At 40.2% G+C, this 23,712-nt stretch overlaps 1 protein-coding gene across 1 annotated transcript in view; it reads left to right on the top strand.

Moving 5' to 3' along the window:
* Positions 1–257: 257 nt before the first annotated feature.
* The window catches only part of robo1 (roundabout, axon guidance receptor, homolog 1), a gene marked incomplete at its 5' end in the record, with an annotated part of 222,044 nt that continues 198,589 nt past the window's right edge, over positions 258–23,712 (top strand). Inside the window, one exon of the mRNA XM_080460331.1 lies at positions 258–378. Within this exon, the coding sequence (XP_080316457.1) occupies positions 258–378 (121 nt within the window). The remainder of the gene's footprint in view (positions 379–23,712) is intronic.

The raw sequence follows: 23,712 nt of genomic DNA, 5'->3' as shown, positions 1-23,712 counted from the left end.
TCTGGACCAGCGTCTTTTAGGGTTAGACATTAGACATTCAAGTATTTTCAATGCAAAGACACTTATTAGATATCTGGATGTTTGACATATCAGTTTGTTTTTCCATGTTTAAAAACAGCATGAAACATGTGATGTTCTGGATTTTGTTGAGCTGAACAGGTTTTCTTTCTCATTCTTGATTTTTTTTTTTTTAAATTGGAATATTTATTGCAAACAGTCTTTTAAGGTGTGTTATTTCCACTTCTCTTCCCAGTTTGATGTCAAGTGATGCCAGGACAGTGAGCAACGCGATGTGTGGCACGTGGTCAGGGGCCACGCTCCTCTTCATCATGGTCCTGCTCCGGCTGGCTCCCGGCCAGGAGCTTCCTGTTGTCCCAGGTAAGACATCTGATGTTTCTCTGCCCCAGCATGTTTAAATGTTCATGGATCAGCTCCATCATCACGATTTCATTGTCTGTCACTCTGTATGTTTGTCTGACCATTATATGCTTGACACCGTCGCTCCAGTTTCACTGATTGATTATTGTCACGTAGCTGCAAAGTTGGTGCAACGATCGTGACATCCTTCTTGGCTTATGGCTCTACGTTTGCTTGCATGCTCTCTTCTCGAGTATCTGACTAGAAATGTTTTAGGAAAATGAGTGAAAAGGCTTGTGATTGTACATAATTACACTCCCGTTCCTGATTCACAAGAAGATGCAAGCCTGCGTCATGCAGAGAAAAGCTCTAGAGAGCCCTGACAAGAAAATTCATCACTTTTATATAGAACATTTAACACACTTGTTACTTGTAACTGCTGCACTGTCACTGGAGTTGTTTTTAATTTCACTGTACCTGTACAAGTGACAATAAAAGGCATTCTATTCTATTCATTCTACTCTTTAAAATATTATATGTACCCTGTGGGAGCCATGTTTTCTTTAAGCCTTTTTCTTACGTTGCGATGATGCTGCATGGGTACACTCAGACTTAAATATAATGAAGTTATACATCTGATCTTCATTCAAACACTTCTTGCCTTAATTGTAAATAGAAAGGAATTCTAACAATTTAGGAAAAGTCTTCAGCGGTACTACACTATTTACTAGAACATTGACTTTGATATTTAGTTACAGCTGTTTAATTTTTACTATCCTTCATGGTGGTTTTTATTATGGAAACGTTAGGGGAGTTATATTGCTCCAAATGTTGAACGGCACTGTTATGAAAGAGGATTCCAAAAATCTTCCACATCAAATAATGAAGTCCTGATTTAACTGAGGTACCAGGATCATCACTGCTCACATGGTTCTAAATAATCTGTGCATTTTCCAGTAAGCTCAACCTCCGGGTTATGTGGATGCAAACCTGTGTAGTGATGAATTAAAACTTCCAATCATCTGAACATTTAACCATTTCACTGGTATTGCCATTGAAATTAAGTTAAGTTTGTTCATTCTGGGCTGATGTAGAAACATGGATATGATGACCAGCCTGGTGAGAAGATAAGAGGGGCTAAGACTGAAAACCAGTCACTGTTACAGGTCATCATTAATCTTCAAAAAACACAATTTTTCACCAAACTTACCATTTATGTACACATCCTGTACAGAGTTAAAAACAACATGTCATTCCTAGTCTTAATTTTTCTACATAGATCTCGGTGTGGGTGAGAAACTAAATATCAAAGAAACTTAACGGCATATGTAAGTACAGAATTTCAGACGAAACTTTGCATGGGGATACTAGTTAGTCCTTGCTGCTGACTAGTATCCCCTATTTTGTGTTTTTCACCAAAGTTCCATCTGATTTGAGGGGCCAATTTTTCAGTTCTTTGTGATTTTTGTGGAAACAAACGGGTTCCTAGGAAAGTACTCATTGTGCATCGCCTCTTAAAGGGGCAGGTACACAGAAATAAAAATGAAAGAGTAAAAATTAAAAAGTGAGGAAGACGTTATCAGAGATTCTAATTGTCTGTTGGTTTTTCATTTAAAATCTTCACAGTATGTATGTAGGATTTGTTCAAAAAGTAGCTTGATACCAAACGCTCCTCGTGTTTCTTAATAGTATATATGATTTCTCGGTTTCTGAAGCAACTTCTGCTATCTCTGAATTGGTGTAAAAACGGTTCCTATTCTTGATCACTGTCAGCTTTTAATAATGAAGTTGTTGTGCCTGAAAGGTGATGATAAAAAACAGAGCGAGAAGTAATATGTTTTTATCATTTTTTATCACATCTTTTTGTGAAGTTATTCCACTTGAGTGATAACTTCCTGGAGGACATCCATCATTCCTGAACCATCAAAACTCTTGTGTGTTCACTCCACAGTGAACTTTATGAAGATGTAGACGCCTATGTTTCTGCTTGACTCAGTTCCTGACCTGCATCACGGTATTGAAATGTCTCCCTGTGGGAGATAAGAGAAACGCCTACCCGATATAAATTTATTGTCTCTGCAATTGACAGTCATCTCAGTTATATCATGTTGATTTCTTTTTCCATCTCCCGACAGAACGACAGGTCCATGCAGTCTTGCTTCGCGGAGTATTTCACACTTGCTGCTCTCTGTTACCTACTTATTCAGGCTCCTCAGCTTCTTTCTATTGCCTTCAGCTCTCATTCGTTTTCTTTAACCATGTTCATGGCACCACCTTCTTTCCCTCTGTATTTTCCTTTGCCCGTGCTATCGAGGAAGCAATTTACTTGTCAAGCAGAGGGCAGTATGTGGCTCCCTGCGCTCTGATTTAATAGTGTGTATGTGTGTGTGCTTGAACAGGAATGTGCATGGGTGAGGGATCACTACCTTGGCAAAAATCCTTTCAATCACATCCTTGGAGCAAGATGTCTGACTGGCAGCAGTTACAGTTATATTAGGATTTAATTCGGTTTGTGGTGAATTGACACTTCTGCTTAACATTTCGAGGGCATCAGAGAACGAAACCGAGTGGCGTTCTTATCTTTCACATACAGCTGAAGAGATACGAGCTGATTCCCACATGAATTTTAAGTGCGGAGTGACGTATCTGTCGCAGTATTGGCTTTGGGAACAACGGCAGGGATACAGACATTGCCAGACATTGCTTCTTCTTTTTTTCTTTTTTTTTTATTGTGAGTCAGTTGGTGCCTCGAGCAAGGTGTTTAGCTTCAGTGACAATTCACCCAAACCGGAGAGGGATTTCAGATCTAAGTCAGGACGTCTACTTTCTGCACATCTGTCAGCATAGTAAGGAAACTGCCAAAAAAACAGCTGTGGTGGTGTTGAATCTCACCAGATACATGTGTCTTCCTTATGTTGTCTCATTGAGAGAGAAATGTCAATTGCATCCTTTTTTATCTATTTGCAAATTTCATGAATGACAGTTCTTTTTTATTAATTTTTTTTGTTTTAGCTCTGAAGTAAAAATGGTCTTATCCCAAAAATGGTGACGCGGTTTTTCTTCCTTAACAGGAATTTGTATTGCTCAAAGTGTTCAAGCTGCATTTTTAAACCTTTCATAATCTGCTGGTATTCTATGTAGCCTCATTGTAGCAAAACTAGGATACCAAACTAGCTCATCAGGAGTTTTGTTCAGATGGGAGGATTTTGTGACAAATAATTCATGGCCAGTGCCATTGTTCAATACCAGTGCTGGAAACGTTCCTCTTTGATGCACGGTGGATGATGAGACAGGGACGGTTCTGGGTGGATGTGTCATGTGTCTGACTCTCCCTCGCCTTGCCTGTGTGATCAGGGCATAGCTTTAAAAGCCTTTGAGCAATCTGAGTCTGTGCAGGAGTCATCCAAAGTCACAGCTTTGGAGTGTTACAGTCTGATTCACAATCCAGCTGCGCTCGCTTTATTAAATGAAAAATAGATTCTGAAAAAGAACGTGTCAAGGCACATTTGCATGTGTGAGTGAAATGTGAGCGCGTGATTAAAAAAAGCTGAATAAAATGTAACATTAGTTTACTTTTCTGTATGATGCACAGCAGAAATCACTCCTGTGCAGACCTGCCTCAGTCTGTATGGGAGGTGCTCCGCAGCGTCTCTCCAAAGTGCAGCGATTTTACACAAAGTTGTCACAGAACTTCATTATGTGTTTATAAAGTCAGTCAGTGAGGAAACGGAGTCAGAGGATCCAAATGATCAACCTCACAGTTGGTGATTGTGTCGTTCATCCGGCAAAATGGTGTGTGGTTGTTGCAAAAGAAGCATGAGAGCCAACTGCTTTGCCACCGATTCAAATATGAGAACAGTGACACAGGATTAACTATTGCTTCTGGTTATTTACCACAAACAATTAATTCATGATTCTATTATTGTCTTATTGTGTCTTTCACATCAATTTAAGTTTCCTAGGAACTGAAAAAAATTATGTTTATAGAAGCAAACTCAACTATTTTGTGACTTTACAATTGTAAATTGATGGGAAAGTATACTTTCAGTACAAAAAAAAAAAAAAAAAAAAAAAAATATATATATATATATATATATATATATATATATATATATATATATATATATATAACTGTGTATTTGTGTGTGTGTCGTTTTCTCCTTAAAGGAATAAGTGCTTGGCATAGGATCCATTGTGTAATTATTTGGACAGTGAGTCTTGCAGATAGTAAACAATGCACTGCCGTGGTGTACGTTTATGAAATCAAAACTTACAGAGGCCCAAACAGCTTATTTGAAGCCATAATTTATAAACAAGGTGTGTTTGACTTTCTTTATTGTCTTTCACAGACCTTTGTTTTACTCAAATAACAACTTTATCTTTTCAAATATCAGTGGAACATTTGTACCTTATCTTTCAATAAAACAATTGGTAGATACAGATTATGTTTTGTCTAATTTAGTTTCTCTAGTTTAATTCAAAGTTCCTGTATCAAGGAACTTATTTGTGTATGTTTTTCTGAATTAGGTATGACAGCTGTCATCCATCTGTCTCAATCAACAAGGTTTTATCGATTTCTCTTACACACAAGGGTGAAACTTTTTCTAGAATCTCTCTTCTTGAAGAATATTTCTTTTTTTCATTCAGACTAATGGTTTTTCATCAGATAATCTTCCCTATATTGTACATAACACAAGATATTGCATCTGTCATAGACTTCAGATTCAATTTACTCTAATTTCTTCTGCATGAAAGCATCAGTTTTTCTTTACCTTTTCGCCTTCACTTCATTATTTGCATTTCAATGTATAACTTAGAATATGTTTCCATACACTGAAGCTGTTTCTCTGGACAAACTGCTCCGGTGCGTACACTGTGAGTCATATAGGTGTCAGGGGAGAGAGAGCCAGGACCTGTGTCGTGCTGTGGGTCTCTCTCCATCCCTTTACATTTAGTATTCAGCTGGCACTCCACCCTGAGGGTGATTAAATATGTGGTTAATACAGCACCATGAGAGTATTGAATTACACAGGAGCCATGCTGACCTTTTTAAATTACAGAACCAATTGTGCAAGACGGCAGAGGAAGTTTATAACAGGTACTGCCAAGATGGAGCCCGGAGGAGAATGGATCTACTGCCGCCGTCCTGCTGACGCTCTCCTTATTAGTGTTCTGCACTATAAGCACCCTGTTTGACACTCTCGTTGTCTTCCTCTACGTCTCATTTGACTGCTTTTTTCGGTCTCTTTGTCTTTAGATTTAGTATACAAACAGCCTTTGGAGTATCTGTGCAGATGAGTTGAATTGCAGCCCTCATGCACAAACTCATTTGACATTTCATTTCACCGTTGATGAGACACGTATCACTTTTGACACACAGTGGAGCCTCTCCATAAATCTTGATCGCTGGCCTTTTTCTCAGATGCATCCTAGTCAGCATATTGGCTCTGCTGATATCTGAAGGTCGTTTCTGATGTCTGATTTAATTTGAAGCTAAAGCCAGGAAGAGAAAATGAAGCAGTCTGCCTTAGCGTCAGCCGCACGACACCACAGAGTCACAACCATTTTTCAGGGATGGCCGTAGTCATCTTCACTTCCCATCGAGCAAATTCAGAGCCTGTCTGGTGGTGATACAGCAATCTGTGCTTTGGCAGGGGGCAGAAAAAGCTTTTTACCAATGAGAAAGTCAGAATGAAACACTCAGACATTAAAAAGTCAGTCAGTTTCTCTCTTTGCAAGCTCTTAAGAGCGATTCCTGATTGCTTTGTACTGCACTTTACAAAATGCCTTGTAATTGTATTTAGGATGAAAAATGCTCATTTCACCACAGGGTTTTACTCTGCATTCTCACGGGAGAATATGAAGATATATTGAAAAAAGGAAATGACTGAAAGTTTGGCATTTTACTTCATGAAGTTCTTCAGACAAAACATTATTCATTTTTGGTTTTACAACAACACAACTTGATGACACCACTCATTCCATTAAGACATATTAAAAAGCTTTGTCAAAGAAACCAACATAAAGCCTCCAGTCTCTGTCGGTACAGAGCCCAATGCAGACGGTGACACCAGACAGAGCCAAAGACATTACAGGTGTGAGTATAAATCAGGAAGGCTTTTGTGCTCCTTGGTGACTCAATGTGGATCAACTTACCTGCAACATTATACCTGTATAACTGAGCATAGTTCAAATCTCATGCACTCCCTATTATTTCCTTTTTACAGCATTTTTTCTGTTGTCTTTTGTTGTGGTTATTCCTTCAACACGTTATTCTGAAAGATTCTTCAAATTTTGTTCAAATGCCAGCATATATATTCCATTAGTAAAGAGGAAACTTGATGCCATCTTTTTTCCATCTTTCCTTTTCTGTTGCTAAAAAAAATGCTCCTTCGGTCCCAGATAACCATATTGTTGGAAGCATCTGACACTTCTCTTCTTTCCTGGGGCACAGAGCCCGGTGCTTATCATCTCTCTGCCTCTCCCTCCATCCAGCCACCATTTAATTACAGCGCAGGGCACAAGCCAGTGTTTCCTCATCACACTCTCTCCACCCTCAGGCCATCATTTAATGATGAAAAATCTGCTCTGGGAGATTTGGGCATTTGTTTTATCATTATGCTCCTCCTTTTTTATTCCATGCCTATGTCTTATTGTCACCGAGGTGTGTGTTTGTGTTGTCTTTGTACACAGCTCGCACAGATATTTTTTTCCTCTCTCGTTCCCTGTCACACACATATTTTTCTCCGAGGCTTGAAATTTAATGTCCTGAGCCTCTGTGTGCTGTTTCTTCATTTCGCCCCGCCACAATAGCTCCATATGACATCAGCTCTCTACTGCTAATGGTGGATCTGTCACAAAGTCAGTCCAATGGGAAAAGTGCATGTTAGGTGAAGGAGTAAAATACAAAAACACCACTTCTTAATAACAACTCAAATGAAGACACAGCCAAATAGAGCGATGTTCTATAATGACACTTCAGCAAACTTTTATATCAGAGACCCTGTATATTTCTCCACTAGAGTTGGGTAGTATCCACATTTTGATATCGTTAAATCTTCCCCAAATGTTCCCTGTATACGGTATTACTGTCACTAATTAGAATTGACTTTATGTCCACATTGTTTCCTCATTCAAACATAAGTGTTAAGTTATAAGTTGATCTTTTCTTTGTAGAAAACAATAAATTGTATTTTTTTGTTTTTTTATATGAAGTGTCTGTCGTTTCTGTACAGATAAGGTGGATCCCTCTCCTCTCTCCTCTTCAGCCTCCTCTCGCACTTCAACCTCTTTTCTAACTCCACTATATAAATCTGGAATGGCTGTTTTGGAAAAGTATTTCCATCCTGGGCAGTGAGGGTGTTATTGAAGACTAACTGTTGAGGCTTGCTGTCTTGTCTTCTCTTTCTCACTTCACTTCAACTGTCATCTCCTGAAAAAACTGTGAAGAGAAACATTTTAGCCTTCCAGTAGTTTTAATTTATAATAGTATCAAATTGAAAACTCAACCACACACCACAAGTGCTAGACAAACGTTCATTTAGGCCTTAAAGAAATAATATTTACCAGCAGCAGCAGATTTGTTTATTTTTAATGACTGTAATGAAACTGATACTGTTGCTATTTTAAGATATTGTGGGATTCCTTATTACTGTATTATCACCCAACACTAGTCTCCACTTTATAATGTATAGATATTATTCATATTGTACTATACACCGTCACAACCTCTTCATACCTCCATCCATCTATCTTACTGCCTCATATAACGTGGACATGTTACCAGTCCATTGCAGGCTGAATACAGTAAGATAGAGAGTCATTGCATCTCCACTTTGATCCATCCTCTTCACCATGTCCCTTGTTTTGAGGATTTTCCTGTTATTTGCAGCCACAACAGATCCTCTTCCAAAAACCCCCTGTCTCATAAATCTCCTTTCCTCGCACCAATCACACACTATACATCCATCATTTCATCCATGAACCATCTCATGTCATCTCATGTCCAGCTCCATCCTCAGCATCATCGCTCCTATATACATTACCAAACCAACCTCGTCTCTCCCTTTTCCCACTAAACTGTCCAATTCGAGCTGTCTCTCTAATGTACTCATGTTTACTCCTGTCCATTCTGCTCACTCCTCGCGAAAACGTCATTCTGGTATCCTAAACAAGATACAGTAGTGTGTAAAGCTTTAGTGTCACCAAAATATCTGTTGACTAATTTATAATAATTGCACCTGGTTATACATCTACAACCTTGTTGGCATTCATATTAGAAGGTGGGAAACCTTGTTTAAGGCATTTGTTGATCTAAATTAGTACAACTTTACAGCATTAATGTGATGATTTCCATGTGAATATTTCTGTAGCAAGCTCAACTCCTGCCTATATTAAGGATTTTATTCATAAATGTGACCGAAAAAGCACGTTGATACTGCTTGCTATACTACATCAGTCTAATGTATCACTTTTATATTAAATACAGTGAAGGAACAGGTAGTGCAACAGTTTAGCTGTGCATCTTTCCACATTTACCCTTTCATTCCTCTTCCGTCCCTCTTGTCAGGTTGAGTTTGCAGGTGTAAACATGTACTGTATGCATGTGTGATATGATGTGCTGGGTATTCAGCAGACTCTATTGGTTTCCACAGAGACATGACACAGGAACCTCTGCATCTTTTCAGCCTGTACCTCAATCTACCCTGAACACACACACACACACACACACACACACACACACACACACACACACACACACACACACACACACACACACACACACACACACACACACACACACACACACACACACACACACACACACACACACACACACACACACACACCCTGTCATCCTCCGAGCCACAGTGTCTCTCTCTCATGGGGTTTGTAGTGTGGGACTGCAGGAGAGTGTCATCCCACAAATGAATTTCTCCTCACATCCCTTTCTCCATTAAGGAACCTGTTTGTGCTCCTACAGCAGTATACGTAGCGATCCCCTGCAGCTGTTTGTGCACTCACACAAGTACTTGTTATTTATATACCTCTGGTTTGTGTCTGCCTGCATCTCATGCACATACCTGTAAGACTCAATCTTTTTTGCCACGTAAGCTTTTTTTTATTTCATGCCTTAGTTTACTCTTGTTAATGGGTATTTCCAGCTATTTTAACTCTTCATTGTTCTCTAGAAAATTGATTTTGCTTCATGTGAGCATAGAAAGATTGTTGCTTGTTGTTTTCCAGGGGAGCCCTACAGGCTACACACCCTGAGGGCTAAAGTACTCTCCTGTAGACGAACTCAAAGAGCAGTAATCACTGATCGTCATCCTTCATATGCAGTCTCTGGAGGTCTATGTGAATCTACGGGACAACTTTTAGTTGTACCTGTCTGGGTCTGATTGAACTTAATTTTGTTTCCAGAAAAATCTTGCAATACCGCATGTTTAGATTTACTGCAATTTATCTATATCTATCTATCTATCTATCTATCTATCTATCTATCTATCTATCTATCTATCTATCTATCTATCTATCTATCTATCTATCTATCTATATTACTATATATATATATATATATATATATATATATATATATATTGAATATGTTCCTGCTCAGTTCTTAGGGGTTTAATTAGTCTTTTAAAATAGATCTCTGATTTTGGAAATAGGAAATACTCATAATCAGACTTTAAAGCCAACAGGTGTGATTGTTAGACTGTAATAAAGCTGTCTTATGTTTTTATTTCATCATGTCTGTCTCCTGTTCCGTTTTGCGTCTTACAGTTAAAGATTATAGTAAATATAATCTTTATAGTTAGAGAGCTTTTCATTAACAGCACAACAACCTGTTTGAAAGATTAAAGAGCGTAAATCTTATCTATGTTCAAAAAGAACATAATAGAAATGTAAACATTACAGAAAATATAATTCCCACAATCCAAATAAAAGCATGAACCATATTTAGAGCCCTTTAACTACATTGAACACATGAAGAGACGTGTCTGAGGTAATCTGAGCCGTGTGTCAGGGTGAGTTACTCATGAAATTAGAAGATGCATGGTTGGATGGACGGATGGACGGATGGACGGATGGACGGATGGACGCATCAGTACTGAAAAGCTTCTTTTTAGCCGTCCAAGTTGTGCCATCTATTCCTATTAATCTATTCCTTCCACCATGATGCCACAGCGTGAATTGAAGCCTGAATTGTTGAGACAAAGCAGGAAGGGTCCATGCTTTTATTTTGTTTAGAGCAATTCCGATCCGACCGTTCCAATGTTTGAGGAAAAATCAAGAACAGACAGCAAGAACAGAACAGACAGCATGTTTCCAATCTTCTGATGTGCTTCAGTGTCCTTTTCTTAGCAGACAGGAGTAACACTGGGGTGTCTTTCTGTCTCAAGGTTTCACATGTTTTGCACTAAGAAATTAGATTCTGAGTGCCTTGGCTAGACACAGTGTTTGTTTGAGTTATAATTATTTTTGAACTTTGATTTAGCTTGAACTGTTCAGACTATTTTTAAGTAGATCATCAGGTACTGAAATACAGACAAATGCACCATAGTTGAAGCCTTCATAGTCACGTTTTAGTTCCACATTCAGATTTTCCATTTGCAGATGAGGTCTACTGTGGACGGCTATGGTCCAGGTCAAGACTCTGGTTGTCTTCCATTCCCAATGAAAGTGCCTCAGTCCACCATCTTGAACTTTGCATGTGCCAAAGTGTCCACGGGCAAGACATTGGAGCCAAAATTGACAATACTGAGACAGTAAATGGATGATAAAATTGAAGTCCATTTACCATTTACCATTGTTCGGCTCGGTTGGGTAAAGTTCAGCAGTCTCATCTCATGGTGAGGGAATTTACAGTGTTTCTGTCGAGAGTTTTGCATGTTTCTCCTTTGTTGTATCTTTTCCATATAACAAAAAAAGGTGCACATGAAGTTAATTAGTGAATTCTTTGTAGATATGAATGAGAGCGTCTGTCTCACGATCTCCCATGTGATGGATAGGCGAGCGGCTCAGAGTACACCCTGCTTTCACCTGTTGTCAGCTGACCAGCCATGTCCGTGTCACCATAAGATGGATAAAGTGCTTATAAAAGATGGATGACATGCCCGCTGCATTCATAGCTTGCTTTGTGATTGGATGGTTAGATCTTTGCTTTAATGTTGCATCTCTACATTTTTGGTCCTCCCCCTCCCGCTGTCTTTTCAGCTCTGTTAATTCAACCAGAGCCCAAACAGGCCCTTCTGACTATGATTTCTTTCTCTCTATTTCCTGTGGTATCTACAATGTTTCAACTTTAGAAGTTAATTTTAAGCACAGCTTGAAATGAAGATAATTCTTTGAGGAAAAAAGCTGAGACTTTAAACTCCCTAACAAGTTAATTTGTGACAAGCTGATGTCAGCTCTTTATGGATTTTTTTTTTTTCTTTGGGAATCTGGTATGGTAGGCTAAAAAAGTACAGGAAAATCCTTATTCACCCTCTCAGTTGGTCTTAGAAAGCACTCAGCCAGTCAGAAGAAAGAGAACCGTTTGTGTCAGGCAAAGGAACTAAGAGGAATTATAAAGAGTGCAATGTCATGTAAATAAGAACTTTTTAGGTGGTTTTCCAGCATTTCAAATGTGCTTCAGAGAAAAACAAAAACCCTGAAAATGACAGTAATAGATTTCCTTTAAACTATAATGTTTCCTCTGCTTGCTCTTCATTCATGTCTGTGAGGAATGTTTATGCAACTGAAACACTCCTCGGCTTTGTTGTTTTATTCTTACTGGTGTAGCGTTCAGGCATGTCTCCACTGGAAATTGAAGTTTTGGAGAGAAATAAAATATTACACACTTTATCTCAGCATGCAAACATTGCAGACTCTTCCAAACACTCTGGAGCCATGTCATTCCGGTTTCACATGCGATGAGGCGCTCAACAGGCGTCCGTCTGCACAGACTGCTGGTTGGGGTTTGGTGCTTTGGAGATGAGGGTAAACTCACAGACTGCCAGACAAATAGAGCAACATTCATGATTGGTAATCTATGTGTCTACGTGCTTCGCAGGGAAATGAACAGCTCGTTTGTCCCTGCAGAAAAAGCACGCAGAGTTTTCCAGACACATTTGTTGATTTTCACATTATGCATGATTTTGGCTAATCAGTACATGTTTCTCTGCAGCCTTTGTTCATGTGAGTGAGTAAATGGATTTGTTAGAAAAAGTTCTCAGACTAAAGGGTAAAAAGAGTTGGATGTAAACCTCTCTTCCACCCCCCCCACCCCCCACCCCCCCCACCCCCCACACCCCCACCCCCACCCTGAAATGCATTGCTCTACTTGACGATCCATTGAATTCCAGCCTTTAAAGCCTGTGCAGTACCGCTGGGTATTATGTGCATGTAGCCTAAATGGCCTTTGTAAAGTACTGAATTGTAAGCTCAATTTCCCATGCACACTCATCTTTTTCCTTTTCCCATTTGAGACAAGATATTGAAGATGATCCCCCCATTCTGGCAAGTGGCCATTTTAAATGTAAGCTATTTCAGTGCTTTCATTTGTCAATCAGGCAGCAGAGTGAGTCTCCAACAGTGGCTCAATGTGAGGCTGTAATTGTCAGCGTCCCCTTCTGCCCAATGCACAGATCAGTGTTTTGCATGTGAAAGGATCCTGAAAGAAGACGCGAGTGCTGAATTAATACTCAAACTGCCTTTTGTCTCCATCACTTTGACTTCTATGGCCATGAGGCACAGAGGCACAGACATGCAGACAATTGATGAGGAAGAGGAGCGGTCTTTGCTTTTGATTCTTTCCACCCAAGAACCGCAACGTGCAGGGATCTGAATGCACCTGTGGGAGTCTGTCTTGGAGAGTTGGCTGTTTTCAATCAACCCTCGAGAAAATTTTTAAATACATATGGATTATATTCACTGGAAGAACTGGTGGATAATAATTGAGGAAAACATCCCCTCTGACCTGTGCACTTTAATTAATAATTCATTGAATAAATATTTCCAACTAAGAGGTAAATGCAAGTGATTTCTATTTCAAAGAGTTACTGCAGCATTGTTTCCCTATACAGACTCTTAACATTGGGATGTGACTGAATTTCACTGATGCTGAAAACAAAAACAAAGTATAAAAGTTAAACTCAATGCAAATTCATTATCGCACACAAACTTGGCAAACATTGTTGTTTTTTTTCAACCTGTCATATAATTAAAGGAAATAGTTGCGCTTTTTCTCTCCTCAGCGTAGTGAAAGTACTTTGTTGCAGTCAACGACCATTTTTTTTTATCGCAGAACTTTAATGAACTCCTGAATGCGAGTAAGAAAATCAATGTTTGGAAGCACACCATTCCCACGGCTCCTCAGAGTGCATCGTACAGTAAAAATGTGAGAAATTTACCTCCCAGCAATAACAGAATATCTAAATTATGTGATAACAATTAGTGAAAAACAATAGCTATTAAAGTACAGTATTTAGCAAAAGAATGTTTATGTTTCGTTGACGAGTTAACTAATAATGTGATTTCAAAATGTATTCTGCTGTTTATGAGATGATTGAAATGATGGAGGTGGATATGGAAATTTTGGTATGTGCAGTTTAGTTTCAGCTCAGGCAACACATCATAGTTTTCACTGTGTTATTGAAGGTTCTTATTCTTTAAAGGAATCTAATACCACCTTTATTGAAGAAATTCAAAATATGTGTCAAATGCAAACTTAGGTGTTGTTTTTAGCAGTTTCTGCTGCCCCAGTTTGGCCCAAATGGGGAGATTGCATGTTCTCCCTAAGCATACATGGATCTTCTCTGAATGCTGCAGCACGTTTGTGTGGTTACTTGACTCTAAGTCTGCGAGGATTCATTCCACTGCAATGCCATGATTGTTAGAGGAAATATATAAAAACACTGTGAAGCAGTTGTGTGTTTGTCGTGTTTTACATGCTTCTGATCCGGAAGGATGTGCTGCATCAAAATGATCTGGCTCATGCCTGAAGTCACAGACACAATGTGGCACTGGAATATTCATCCACTTTTTCAGGTGGTTATGTTTTTATTTAAAGGACAAGAAATGTACCTGTGTGCTGTCGTCAGTATTCCAGCTAAAGCTGCCATTGTGGTCTACTTTTCCATTCTCAGGACCGATAACCAGACTATGATTCTGTAGAGGAGCTGATAGTGGTCCGTCAGGCAGCGCTGGCATCTATTGTGTTTTTAGGAAATGAAATGCTGCTGTTTTATGAGTTTCCCTTATCTCCTGTTAGTGTTGTCCCACCTGCACTCTCATAATCTCCACAAACACTCCTTGTTCCCACATACTGCCGCCTATTGCCCACATAATGATTTGGATAAGAAATGCTACGGAGCACTGGGGTATATAGGATTACTTTTTATATTTAAGGGCTTTCCCTGTTTCGATAAAAGGGAAAATAAACAAAAAGCTCAAAAATGAAAGCAAAACTTCAACTCAGCCCTAATTTCTGTGATAGCCAAATGTCGCCAAACCTTGTATTGTTTGCCTCAATATTTGCCGTTCCATGTGAACAGTATTTCTCCCAAAGCTCTCATGTGGACACGCTGTGCTCTCCTGGATGATGGAAGGCAGACAGACCAGGTGGTCTTCTTAGTACAAAATCCTCAGCCTGATGGGCTATAAGAGATTTCTCTGGACAGAATCCCTGCACTCGCGATCATGTCCAGGTAATAAGCCTGATTCACAGCTCCATTCTCCTAATGTTTACAGCAGCCTCATGCAGCTTTAATTTGCCAAAGAGGTGCTCCTGTTGCTCCGGAAGAGTCTTTCTGATTGATTATTTTCACTTAGAAACACAGTTGACTATAAAAGTGAAATTGAAAATGACTTTAGAAGCGGCAAAATTTTTGTAATGGATGTTGAAATGATGAGAAGAAACATGGGATTATCATGCCGTCAGCACTAAGTGACACTCGGGGAAACGGCGCGCACAAAGACGGCGGGAAATTAATTTGCAACAAAAAAGCAAGCGGAAGACTTTCTCCCTTATCTCTCAGTGTGAACTTCACAAGGAGCAGGCTGACATTGGTTTTATTACCGCCGAGCACTGATGACGAGCTGGATGAGCGAAAGTGCTGACAAGAGGCAACGAGCGGGTGATCAGTCAGTGGCTGGGTGCCCATCACAGCTGCTCAAGGATGCTGAGAGGACGTTGGCCTCTGTCATGCGGTGGCCTGGATGAGGAGACCTATGGTGAGGACGAGTGTGGGGGGTTAAACGCACACCACTGAGCTACCATATTAAAGAAGAGGGAAGCCTCCTGCTAAAAGAAACACCGCTCCTCACCTGCACTCTACTATTGCAGAAATTTGTTTCTAAAGACAGCTTGATAGTGATGATAATGATGATGATGATGCCTCCAGTGAAGGTAGTAGAATCTTGACTGCATTCAGATGACTTATGTCAAGTGTCAGGGCTTCTGCAGTGTTCCTTTTCTTTCCCTGTCTCACCTCAAATCCATACAACCCCTTCCCCACCTCATATTAATGTCATGTTTCCCAGAGTAAGGTTGAGAGATAACAGAGCTTCCGCCACTGTCTTGCTCTTCTTTGCTGAGTTTTATTGCCTGTGTCTGTCACACCTTCAGGCTTTGCTGCACAAGTGTAGCTGTGTACTCAGCGTTGACTTTTATCAGCTCTGTGGAGTTGATAGAAGCAGGCGTAGCTTGAAGGTTACAGCGCCCTGTGAGCAGCAGCTACTCAAAACGATATATTGATATGTCCTTCACCACCGTCTTATTTCTATAACATTAGTATTGGTCCCACTTTTTATGCCCGAATAGCTTTGATGGCGACTTAATGACCACTGTATGCGAATTTGTGAGGAGTTTGATACTTCCACCAGTGTGTGACTATAGATCCAGCACAGAAATGGATGCAAGCATTACAGTCACAGAAAACAAAGTGGATAATTGTCTATTTAGCAGTATAACACCTCATCGGCCTGTTTAATTTTCTGCTGCTTCACTGTGTTAAGCAAGTCACTGAAATCAGTTATTGCCTTTTAATCCCCCCGATCTTTCCTTGTCACTGACATGATTCGGCATAATTCTCAAAAGTACAACTCAGACTTTTTATGATATCGTTAAAATTCAAGAACTTACAGAAAGCAAAGAAATAGAGTTTTGTGCATATAAAGCACTCATTACACTGCTGCCCAGGATTTCCACAGTATGATAAGCTTCACCAGCATGTGACAGATTGATAACATGATGTTACTGCCTTCAACAACACAGTAACAATGAGGATTGTCAAATTTTGTTGTTTAATTATTTGACAATTTTATAGCCATAAATCAACATAAATCCTGGTGTTGTGGTGAGCGGTCTGGTTGCCTCACTCGGTGACTGGGGGGTTCGGGGAGTAGTTGGGCATGGGGTGGGGTTAGGGCCAAGGTGAGGTGGGGGTCAGGGTGTGGTGGGGGACGGGGTGAGGTGGGGGTCGGGGTGTGGTGGGGGCTGGGTTGTGGTGGGGGTTGGGGAGTGGTGGGGGCTGGGTTGTGGTGGGGGTCAGGGTGTGGTGGGGGTCAGAAGCTTGGGGGTGCTATTGAATGAACATTGCAGGCAATGACAAACAAAACAGCTGAGCTGAACCCAAACATGCAGACAAGCATGCAAGAAGCTGAGAGTCTGGTTTGTTTACAACAGGTAGTTTAGATAAAAGCTAATGCTATGTGCTCATAGCACGCGGTGATGTGTTTGTATATATCTGGTTCAAGTTTCAATCTTGTTTTTCTTGCTCATTTAAAGCTACAAGAAATTATTGTGGTAATGTGTTTTTTCAAGTAGAATTCATGTTTAACTAGTGTTTTGTTTTAACCAAGAATCAACTACCTGATGATTGCTCTGTGGCAATTCAAACAGTCCAGTTTCACTGCCTGGCTGACAGTAAATGTTGTTGTAGTGTTCAGGTTGTCAAAACGGCACACTGAGGTGCAATCATCTGCCTTAAGACATTAGTCTGGATTGGACCTCAGGGGCTCCTACTCACACACACTTACTCACCAACATTTTATGAGTGTAAGTTTAAGTCATTTAAATGTACATTGGAAAAGGATCTGATACTGATATATTGAGGAGTTTCAAGAGTTAGTCACTTTTAATATCACACATTTCCAGGTTTTTGTAGTGACAGTTGGATATTTAGTCAATTTTACCACCTCAAACTAAACTTCTGCACTTATGTGTTTTAAATTGTGCCACTCATTTCAATACAATGCGGTGCAATTTTAACAGAAGATTAATTCTGTTCTGCCACACACAAATCCATTGAAATGTTGCCAACCTGGTTACACGTATTTATGAAATAATAACACTCATCACGTCGTAAATATCACCTACTGATTTGTCATCAATCAATAGGCTGATGTTGCTCCCAACGTCCTGATACATAATGACTGTGTGTAACGACACAAAGACTGCTGGATGATTTTGCTGCTTCAGTTTTTCTATTTGCCTCAATCAACACGTCCGTGGACAGTATTACAGGCAATAGAGTGAACTGTGATAGATTTGTGAAGACATGAAACTTGACAATGGCTCAATACAGCTTCCTCAGTATGTGACATAATTTCTCTGGCCCTCTTTATTCACTGTTTTGACTGAAATTAATTATGGCTGGTGCCCTTTATCATGTGACAGTGCAGAGAGATGTGAAGTCCACAGTGTTGACTTCATCATTGCTCATTTCCATATGAACAAGAGAGCTGAAGAGGCCTTCAGCCTCCACTTACCTAAAGCCTGCTCATAAATGCTTGCGTGCAGCATGACACACACATTCCTCTGCACATATCCATACCAACTCTGGCATCTTTCCAAAGATAACTGCCTTTCACAACTACTGGCAGCTCTTTTTTTCTCTGTGTGTGTGTGATGCAGTATCAGATTATCTAGATTAGGTGCTGGCGGGGACAGCACTGAGGGGACAGTATCATTTTCCTGCATGCTCATTACTGGGTGTTGACATCTACACGACTTCGATTTATATGGATTGTGGCCAGGTGGTGGCAGGGGTGTACCGGGGGTCTTATCAAACGGCCACGCCGCCACAGACCTTTGTGTGTTGGGTCATTAATCTTGCTGTCAGTGGACTGTCACTCCAAGTATCTCCTCACTTGTTCTCCACCTTGTCTGTCTTCGTCCTTACCGCCTGGAGTCGTGACTGTCAGGAAAATCTTTCTCAGTCTTCCGCACATAAACCACTCATGTAATCACTTGATCACAGATGTATTTGATGATGAGTGGAGGTGGGCCGGAGAGACCCACAGGGTGGCTCATCTTTACCTGTTATTGATTGCAGAACAATTGGAGAACCAAATGACAGAGCTCCTTTTCTCTCACATGTTGCACAGGGCCTTCTTCAGCTCCCTGAACGATATCTGGGCATGACAAAGTATACTGCAGAAGGATTTCTGTACAACGACAGTGAAGCATGGTAAACATTTTGGCATGCTGAATAAGTGGACCGTGGTGGGAACTGTCCTCGGAGTACGCTGACTCGGTCTTTCTGTGTGTATCTTAGGGAGAAGCCAAGGTGCTGAGCTCATGTTTCCTGACCCAACAAGCAGCAACAGCAGCAGGCAGAGCATAATAATTAGAGCAGAAACACACACATCTGACTTTTAGTCTTTTAGCAGCACAGATGATCATTTTAGACAATGATTTTAATCATTTGTGTGTGTGTGTGTTTTCTCATTGTAGATGTTTTTGATAAAGAGCTCATGAATAATCAAATTGAAAAGGAGTGTAATTCATTAATTCATTCTGATCAATGACAATATTGTAATGCTTTATTTTTCCTCTTCGCTCAAGCAGCTTGAATCTCCTTGAGGCATTTGTAAGATGAATAACTTAATGTTATATGTCATTCTTTCATCACTCCTGCCAGCTCCATTGAAACCTAGAGAGAAAGCTGCAGGTGAACAATAAGAACGGACTGTCACTCATTTTTTTCATATCTTTTATCAACTGGAGGACATATGACGAAGATTATCCTGTCCAGACTGTCATCATCTTGACTTGAAGCAGGGCCGCTCTCAGCTTTGTGGGACGCACTCTTAAGATATCCTGTGACAGTAAGAATAACAAATGACAGGACTACATCCCACATGGTAATTGCAGACTTTAATGAGCCCTTTAATGACAGATTTAATACTTGTCTTATAATTTTATAGTTGCAATATAAATCGATGGGGATATCTCTCTGCCATTCTGAAGAAAGCCTTCAAATGAACCCAGTGAAAGACAATAACACTCTATCTGTATTAAAGCACATAGGCAGTCATTAGGGACGCGAGTGTGTCAATGTGTAAGGGCTTTAAGGAATTGGTCAGCCCTGATTACACTGGGAGGAGGCTGCAGGGTTATGTCAAGGTGACTATGTCAGTGTGTCAATCCTGGGCGCTTTCATGCAGAACATCGCTTATTTATACATCTTATTTCTCTATTCAATTTGGTTTTGCGACTCCTGTGACAACGGATCAAGTCAAATTCCCCAAAGAAGCCCCGCCGATCAATAGCAAGGTAGCTGACGCAGCGCTGTGTTACGGCCTGTGAGTGAAGAGCTGAGATGGGTGCACATCACTCCTGCCTGACATGTCCTCAGCACATCTGACACCGGCTGTCAAACACAGGCCCCTCACCAATAGCCCGCACTGCATCAGCAACACACCCGCAGTAAAAGATTTACACTGCTTTGATACCATTTCATTACTTTCTTTGTTGGGATCTCGACAGGCGAGCGTTTTATAACCTCTGTATATGTTTTTACTACATACACATATTTGTGTATTTCCTGGCGTCTGTGTTGGATTTGGTGCTTTACTATTGAAGCCACTTTGTATTTCCAGGTGTTTCTAGCTCCTTTGTCATATGTTGAATAAAAATGTCACTGCTCAGTATTGATTTGCCCCAGTCACTTGATTATGGTGAGCGGTGGACAGACCTTGAAGTGCTCTTAGAAATAAATGTGACCAGTGGCGGCTGGCCAATAGAGAGAGCCAGGGCGCCACTCCCCCTGGGAGCAGGAAGCAGAAAAAATTATTATAAAATAAATTAATAAACTGTAATAATGTTGAACTATGTTTATGCCAACAAACTAGCCATGGGCCCTGAACTGTTTGAGCTTCATTTTCTATAGATAATCTTCAAAGAAAGAGGAATTCCTGATTTCTCTCTCTAGTATTGTGTGTTTGAGCAGCCTGGGGCGCTCCAGATCTCGGCCAGAGGAGGCGGGGTTTAGTCGCTGTTTCACCAATTACTCATATACAATATAAGTGACTGACATAAATTCAACCTATCAACATCATTTGATGTCCGAGACTTGGGGCGGCTTTGAAATCGCCCATTGCCCAACCTGCTCGGTGAGTGGTTTAAAGTCAGCTCTCGTTTGTTCTTGAGTGTTTCTAAGAGATGTGGGAAAGAAGATAATCAGCGGTGAGTCTCTGATTGTTAACTCTGTTACATCTCTACTAATTTACCATTTGAAAAGATACATTTGGCTGAAATGCTGCAGGTCAGGTTCAACTTTCTTCAGTATAGTTATTTTTAAATGTACGCAAACAGAAAAGTATTCAGAATTTTGCAAATATGTCCAAGTTTGTTAATGTTTATGAATGTTTAGATCTGCTCATATATATTAATGACTAAAACTCTAAGAGCGTAAAAAAAGCTGTGTATTTTTTGAGGTACAATTCTAAAATGCTTTGAAGATTAATTGATGTGTTGTGTGAAAATATACCTGATACACGTTTCGTTTTCCCTAAACTCAGACTAACTATAATTTCCAGTAAACCAGCCCCAAAACACATTTATTTTCTAAAAGGGACTAATGAAGCTTCTGCTTGTATTTGTTTACAATCTGAAAAAGACAAGATGGTTGTAATGTGGTTTACAAACACACTGTATTTAAATGTATGATTTAATTTAACTGAAATTGAATAATAATGAAGAGCCTCATCTAAGAAATGTATCACCAGCTACCACTGAGGACCATATTTGTTTTGTGTTTCTTGGTCGGCCTTTTTTTACTTGGTGTTGTTATTTGTCTATAGAAATCTGTATTACACCCTAATACGTAATACCCTAATAAATGCAAAAGCAAACAGTTTTTGGTCAATTTTGTGTATTAAGTCAACACTGTGAAAATGAAAATCTGGCTTTAATGTAAACAAGTCAACTCCCTAAACTTCTGACTTCACTCTTAATTCAAATTCCATGTTTATTTAGTTTTTCCATCCATCACATGGTTCTAGATTGGAAAAGATCCACACTTCTGGGCCAACGACTTATTCATGGTCATGTCCTCTACCATTGAGCTTAGATGGGCTACCATGTTTTTGAATTGGTCAAGATTATATAGAAAATGGACAAATGGAAACAACAGTGCACACTTTAAATGAACCTTTGTCAAGTCATTCATAACATGAGACTAACACTATGTTTATACTGAGGGTCTTGATGCTTAATTCCGATTTCTTGCTGACATACGATTTCTTTGCGTGATCGTTCACATTACATTTTAAACACAGCCTACATTAGACAGCAGTGTGAACGTTATCCGACTCCAAAGTGGCCCGCATGCACAGAAGAAGGGATGACGTCACGTTGAGCACTCTGTTTACTGAATTAAATATTGATCCAGTCAGAGCGTATATCCTGGTTTTGCAATTGGAACAGACAAAATCTAGACAGGATGACGAGGGAAAGAAAAAAGAGATTGAGAAACAAGAGAGCACAGCTTTTACTGACGGCCAGCAGCGGCTACTTCCTCCGTACAGAGGGGGAAATGGAGGCGAAACAAAGCCAAGAGTGGTGGGATTGTGATGCCAGGAGAGTCACTGACACAGAGTTCATCCACAAATTCAGGATGCCAAGGAAGACGTTTGAATACTTGGCCTTTTTGTGGCTCACAAGACAAGACACTAATCCCCGCCACACATCAATGATGTGGAAGTTGTCTACATGCGGTCAGACAGCGGTCGCATTGAAAGACATCAGATACATTTCCGATTTGGTACCATATATGATCAAGGGTCTGGGTCTGAGGTGCAAAAACCTGAATTGAAACGTTCACACTGTCACAAAACAGACTTGAAATGGGTCACTTGCGAGCAGAGAATTGGAATTGGGTCACATTTCCCTGCAGTGTGAACGTAGCCTTAGAAGCTTCAGAAGAGAAATAGTTTTTCCAGTTTTTCCCCTAATGGAAGACAATGAGAATGTATTTCCAAATCTTGAGTTAAAAGGTCATTAATCATACATTTTTATTTGCTTTCCTAATCCCCTTCTATTCAATCAGGGAATAAAGAAGAACCATGAGGTATTTACTTGTCACAGTTTTTCTTTTTGTTTTTTATTGAAATCTACCAGCTGGTTAAGATGTCAATTTAAAGTTATACAATAAACTTATGAACATATAAACCACTAGCTGTAATGTTTGACTGCTGTTTCTTTGCAGTGGATAGTTTATCATCGTCATCATCATCATCATCATTCGGTTCATTTATGAATTCCTGATATACAGTACTGTCAGTGGATATTTGGTGCTCTTTTCTCCTGTAAACTGAGGCCTGTACCTTACATAGCTGATCACTCTCCTCTGACCTATAGAGCAGCATGAGAGCTGTCACACGTACTAATTTAGTAGTGACAATCCATCACCTGGAAAAGGCCCCATGGCTTTTAGTATATTAACACACATTAACACTTCTCCTCATGCCGTGCCCACCCCCACCAGACCCCTGCTGCCAGCCTTTCTTTGAACACTGATGAAAGAATGGAGGAAAAGACATTTATTGGTCAATACTATTGACCTGCAGATTCAAAGTGATTTATGCACCTTTTTATTGGGATTGTTTGTTTTTTTTATTCTTAGAGTGTGGAGGGTTTATGTTCAGCAGTACTACTGTAAATGCCCCAAGTGCTACTACACGTCCAGGCGCTTTCGACATGATTTATCAGTGTAAAGAAGAAATTGAAGAAAGCAGCAGAGAAGTGACATCCCAGTCCATTCATCAATGTAAACGCCAGTTTCCCCTTGAAACAGGGGCCGTTCCTGCAGAGCCCTAAGTGCGCTGGTGTGGTCATCAGGAAAAACTGAAAACTGTTCATCTCAGGGTTTAATGTCCTGCACATTGTTCTCCCCTTCCAGGCAAGGCGAGCTTTAACCTGCACACCACGTCGAGAGCCTTTACTTAAACATATCATACTGGTTACCCTGAGGTGGAGGGCACAGGGAGCGCTACATCTCTTTATACCCAATTAAGCTTGCCACAGGAGGTAGATGGTCCCGGCTGAAACCCCCTCTCCCTCAGTGCCCCATTAGAGCGCTG

The sequence above is a fragment of the Lipophrys pholis genome, assembly GCF_963383615.2.
Source record: "Lipophrys pholis genome assembly, chromosome: 3".
NCBI classification, from domain to species: domain Eukaryota; kingdom Metazoa; phylum Chordata; class Actinopteri; order Blenniiformes; family Blenniidae; genus Lipophrys; species Lipophrys pholis.
This window is presented reverse-complemented; position numbering and strand designations above follow the sequence as displayed.